This window comes from Chinchilla lanigera, unplaced genomic scaffold (genome assembly GCF_000276665.1).
Source record: "Chinchilla lanigera isolate Chin_1 unplaced genomic scaffold, ChiLan1.0 scaffold00094, whole genome shotgun sequence".
Classification (NCBI taxonomy): Eukaryota; Metazoa; Chordata; class Mammalia; order Rodentia; family Chinchillidae; genus Chinchilla; species Chinchilla lanigera.
The window spans coordinates 4,838,138-4,844,120 of NW_004955495.1; the positions used below are offsets into that span (position 1 = coordinate 4,838,138).

General features: G+C 50.7%; 1 protein-coding gene across 1 annotated transcript in view; it reads right to left on the bottom strand.

Moving 5' to 3' along the window:
* The window catches only part of Lmnb2 (lamin B2), a gene marked incomplete in the record, with an annotated part of 25,332 nt that overhangs the window by 11,485 nt on the left and 7,864 nt on the right, over positions 1-5,983 (bottom strand). The window contains 1 exon segment of the mRNA XM_013505227.1: positions 439-575. Coding sequence (XP_013360681.1) covers positions 439-575 — 137 coding nt within the window.

Below are 5,983 nucleotides of genomic sequence, written 5' to 3' on the forward strand. Positions count from 1 at the left end.
CTAGACCAGAGGCTGAGGTGGAGGACCTGAGCCTGGGCACCCCTGTCCCTGTCAGAGGCCACCAGCCCACCCCAGCTGTTGTTCCCTCTGCCAGGTGAGCACCCCATGCCACGCCAGGCAGGTCCCCTGAAAGGCTAAGGAGGACGGCCTCTGACGATGGGCACACTCGTCACCCAAGGGACATCGCAGACAACCGCAGAAGCAGCTAATTGACCCGGCCGCACTGGCTGAATGCACTGAATGCCTGCCAGCGGGACATACCCACAAAGACGAGGGCCCCCAGGGTCTCGGTTGCGCCCTGGGGTGTCCACCTGCAGGGCAGCGTGAGGACAAGACCAGGCCACCACTCTGGGACCTCGATTTTCTGCTTAAACCACCGTGGGACCACGGCCCCCAGGACCTGCATAGCCTGCGCCCGAGCGGCGCCGCGGCCCCTACCTCTTGGTGACCTCCTCCAGCTCAGCTCTCAGCTTCCCCATCTCGATCTGCAGCCGGGCGCGCTCGCAGGCCGTCTCGTCCAGGACCCTTCGGGCGTCGGCCAGCTCCGACTCGTACAGCGCCTTGATGCCGCTCACCTGCGGTGGGACACAGTGGTGAAGGAGGAGCCCAGCTGCAGCAGCCGGCCGTGGAGATGGCTCCCACAGCTACAGGACCATGGCGCAGATGCAGGGCGCCAGCGCCAGCTCAGCTGGGCGGAACCTCAAGGAAGCAGGCAGCCTGGGTGACCCTGAGATGATCTGTTGTTCCCACCCCAGTGCCAGCTCACAGCCCAGAGCAGCACCCGGGCGACGGGGCCTGTGGCCTGGAGTGCCAACCCCTGCGAAGGGTTTGTGCCCCTGCCGGAGAACAGGCCTCAGCCCAAACCTGCACAGGACACTCAGGCCCTCAGCTTCTGTCACAGTCATACAAGGTACATTTCTCCCATGTCCCCAGCTTCCCAAACCAGAAATTCGGAGGGATGTCTAGTTGGGGGTCTCCCCCTCAACATGGGGGTCCAGGTCATTCTCTGCGGGGGCATCCCAGACACCATGGGGTGCTGAGCAGCAACCCTGGCCTCGCCCGCCCCATGCCAGGAGCTCCCCGGTTCTGACAACCACCAATGTCTCCAGATATGACCCAGAGCCCCACTGCCTCAGCTCAGGATTGCTGCCTTAATAGAATACATTTAATCTTCTCCAGGTGACAACATGCCTTCTGATAGAAAGCACATCACACCTAAGTTCCTGGGCTGTCCCGGGGCAGCCTGTGACTGGGCTCCCTCCCTCATGGCCAGCTCAGTCCCCAGATGTTCACACCAGCGCCATGCTGTCCCCTCGGGGCGGGGGGAAGGCTCTGGCCCCTTGTTCAGGCAGTCCCCGCCTGCCCACAGAGCTGGGTGTGGGGCCACCCTCCAGGGTCAACAGCTGCTCGCGAAGCCCAGGGGACAATTAGCACCAGACCTCCACACTTGTCCCTAATGAGGGGCCCCCTCAGTCGGCCACCTGCCTGCCCTACACGTGCACTTGTCTCTGCTCCGGCCATACACGCCAGCTGGGAGCACAACTCGGATTTCTTGCTGACCTGCTGCCCTCCTCTAATCCTCAAGGGTATGTGCTGGATGCGTTTGAAACGTGAGTACACAGAGCACAGCGGCCTGTCATTTCACACCCGCTGGTGCTCTCACCAGGGATAGCCAGGGACTGTGTGGCCACTATGTGAGATGGCAGGACTGGAATGAGAACAGGGTAAACAAAGCTGGGCGTGGTGGTGCACACCTGTAATCCCAGCACTTGGGAGGCTGAGGCAGGAGGATCATTGCGAGTTAAGAGGCCAGCCTGGGCTACAAAGTGAGCTCAAGGTCAGCCTGAACTACATAGTGAGACCCTGTCTCAAAGACAAAAAAAAAAAAAAAAAAAAAAAAGAGAACAGGGTAAACAGTCATCATCTGACCCAGCACCCCTGCTCCTAAGTGTGAGCTCGGGAGTCCCACAAACACATCCAGAAATACGGGCAAGAACATCCATGGCAGTACTGATCACAAACCCGCTGCCTGACCCCTGAGCCCCTCTCCCAGGCCAAGGGAGCCTGCAGGACACTAGGGAGGGTGGGCGTCCTAACTGGAGGTGTGCGCCCTTTAAGAGACACAGCCTCCCGGTAGGGAGCTCCAAAGGGCATCAAGGTCCCCTCCCCAGCTTCTCCTCCCTCCCTCCAGCCTCAGAGCTGTTGCCCTCATCTGTAAAAAGAGGAGGCCGACTTGTGAGGCTGGGACCACAATAAACCTTTCCTCTTTGTAAGGTTATTTACTCAGCAGAAGCCAGCACGGATGAGACCTCCTGTCCCCACGGAGAGGCCTCTTCTGACCAGGAACCAGCAGTGCATTCCATCACCAGGTCGTGGGATAAACAAAATACCAGTTTTCAATAAAGACAAGATCAGTACTGGGTGCACCAGAACCCAGCCATGACAAGAGGAAAATTAGCAACCCTGAATCTGTACAGGGCATTAAAAAAAGTTTTTTTTGGACACAGGGTCTTCTAGTGCACTGTTCCAGCCCCAAGTGCCGGGATGATGGAGCCCAGCAACTGCGCTCAGCTTACAATTTTGCTCTTTTAGTCACTGTTAGGGTTTGTGTCTAGATGTGTCCCCAAAGCCTCGTGCAGTCCTGGGGGCTTTTCTGAAAACAGTTTGTTAAAGCTAGACCTCTTGTTTTCATGCCCTAGCCTCAGAAAACAGAGTTAAAGTGTTTCCAGCTCAAACCAGCAGGGGGCCAGGGCCCTCACTTTGTAAACATCTTCAGCCCCTGCAAGAGGAGGTAACAGGGTGTGAGCGCTGCACCTGCCCTAGGGCAGGTAGTCTGCATACAATATAAGGCAGGGAAAGAGGCTTGCTCCCTCCTTGTTTGCTCTTGTTGCCTTTTGCTGCCTTCTGCTACCATGAACTGTTCCCACTGTGCCATGCCATCCTGCTTTGGAGCCAGCTGATTATGGACTGAAACTGCCACAAACTGTGAGCTAAATAAACCTTTCCTTCCTTAATTTTGAGTGTGGGGTATTTTGTCTCAGCAACAAGAGAAAAGGAACTAAGACAGTCACCATGGGATTTTTTACGCTAATTTAAAAATTCCAGCTAGCTGTGATAATACACATCTGCAATCCCAGCCACTTGGAAGACTGAGGCAGGAGCATCAAAACTGTGAGGCCCACCAAGGTAATTAACAAGAGCTTGTCTCAAAATAAAATTTTTAAAAGAGCTAAGGGTATAGCCTCATATGCACAAGATCCTGGGTTCGATACCTAGAACCTCCAGAAAGAAAAAGGAAAAGATCTCATTAAGATATTGTGGAGGAAACAAACAAACAAACAAAAAAACCAACAACAGAAGTAAGATATTGTGGAGGGGAGGCACCAAGATTGTGGAGTGGTAGGCAGCACAGAAAGAGCCTCTCTGAGTGTTGCTGCCCGAAAGCTGGAATACAGCAACACGAGGAAATAAGAGGGAGGGAAGTGAGTCCCCTGCACCCAGGAAGGATCTGAGGCACAAACTGAAGCCCACGGAGAGAGTGAAGGGGAAAACTTCAATGAAAAAGGAGGAGGAAGCTGGCAGCACCTTCTCCCTGAGACGGAACTCACTGCACAAAAGAAGCAATTTAAACCTGTGGACACACAGTGACTGCTGTCCACCCTACAGGCCTCCACCGAGAGATGCAGCAGTGGACGGGACTGCACCAGCTGGCGGTGAGTGCTGAGGGCCCCATCGTCCCTCACAAGAGACAGAAACTGTCTGGGAGCCATCTTGGAGAGGGCCTGGCTGAGCTTAGAACTCAGAGCAGCTGCAGGCTCCATCTAGCAGCTCCCAGCTGGGCTCAGGCCCATGGAAGGTGTACTGACGGCGGCAGGCCAAATCAATCTGCTCTTGGCCAGAAGGTGCAGGTTAGCTGGGCTTATCCACTGCCCCACCAAAAAGATACTGTTGGCTTGCTGGGATAGATCAGCACACATCAGGACTCTGTCTCCACACATTATCTACCAGTGACAGCAGAGACAAACCTGGAAGTGGACTTCTCTCTCTCATTTGTTTGTTGTTGTGGTTTTGGTTTTGTTTTTTTTCTCCTTCATTGTTTGATCTTGTTTTCATATGAGTGCAAACATAGTTTCTAGCCTCTTTGCGGTTGTGATTCTGTTCTAATTTTCTGGTCTGTTTTAGATTTTGTTATATAACTGCAAACCTAGTTTATATGATTAAAGGTGGCAAATTAATGGTTACCTCCGTCTGTCATTTTCTAGGCTGTGATGGTTGCTACTATTATTGCTGATGGTACCATTTTAGCCAAAAGTAATATAACTGTTTTTGTTTTTTGTCTCTTTTTGAGACAGAGTCTCCCTATACAGTTCATACTGGCCTTGAGCTCACTTTGTAGCCCAGGCTAGAACAGAACTCACAACAATCCTCCTGCCTCAGCCTCCCAAGTGCTGGGATTACAGGCATGTGCCACCCCGCCTGGTGACATAACTGTTCTACACAGCTATTCTTCCTGGTATTCCAAGAGTGAGACTGACTAAAGGTCATAGAAACTACTGTGGCACAGTGCCAAAGAACTAGGAGCTGGGCCAAACAGGCAATTTCTCATCCCCAACAAGTTGAAGACATAGGACCTTGCAACAGACTCAAAACCTAAAAACCAGTTTCAACTGGAAGATACTTCAGAGAAGTAGTCGTTTCCTAAAGGTTCTAAATACTAACAATAAAGCAACCCACCACAGGCAATTTACAAGCATCACACCAGGAATTAAACTAATAAAAGAAAAGAAAATGAGAAGACACTTAAACAAGAAGCAACCCGACATCCAGTTCACCCAAGGCAAACCCAAGGCGGCAATGAGATGGGACAGTCCAAAAGCCACCCACCTGGCCTCTCTGAAGGCGTAACAACAAAGCAATTAAATAAGGCTCTAGAAAAAAATCAAATCAGAAATAATTTCTCAGATAACTACAGAGATGGTGTCCACAATGAAAACCATGCTTAGTGACTCTAGAGCAGATACAGACAAAAAAACAGAGGTGCTTAAGAAAATGATGGAAGCCATAAATGCTCAGCATAGGAAAGAAATGGAATCCATAAGATAGATTCAAGCAGATATCCAGGAGAATAAAAATTCCACTGAAAGTATCCACAGCAGATTAAGCCAATGTGAGGACAGGATCTCAGATATAGAAGACAGGCTTGTGGTTAGTCATCATGAAAAGAGATTCCCTAGTAGGGAAAAAAAATTGACATACATGTAAGTGAGGCAAGAGAACTCCAATTAGCCATGATCAAAAAAATCTAAGGCCAGGCAGATCATAATCAAGATTCCAAAAAGTCCATGTAAGGCCTATAATCCCAGCACTTGGGAGGCTGAGGCAGGAGGACTGTTGCAAGTTCGAGACCAGCCTGGGCTACAAAGAGCTCAAGGCCAGCCAGAACTGCATAGAGACCCTGTCTCAAAAAGACAAAAAAAACCAAACAAACGAAAAATTCAATGCAAGAAGAGACTCTTACAAGCTGTTGGGAAAAGAGACAAATCACCTATGAAGGAAAGCCCATCACACTCACAGCTGACCTGTCAGCACAGACCTCCAGTCAAGGGGAGGCTAGAGTGAAGTGTGTCAAGAAGGAAAATCTCCAACCCAGACTGATGCATCCGCAAACTGTCTTTTAAAACTGATGGGGAAATAAGACACTTTCATGACAAAGAACAGCTGAGGAAATTTATGACCAAACCAGCACACCAAAAATGTTCTGAAGGACATTCTACAATGAGATAACAAGGACTAAAAAAAAAAAAAAAAGAAAAAAAAAAGAGAAATAACAAGGACTTCAACTCCATGAACCCCAGCAAAAGGAATCCATCAGGCAAGGCAAACAATTAAATGGAGGGAGGTGGGCAGAGAGGGGAGCCAACAACAGGAAAATAACACGGCAAGCAAGGATAAGTCAATACATATCAGTTATAGCCATCAATGT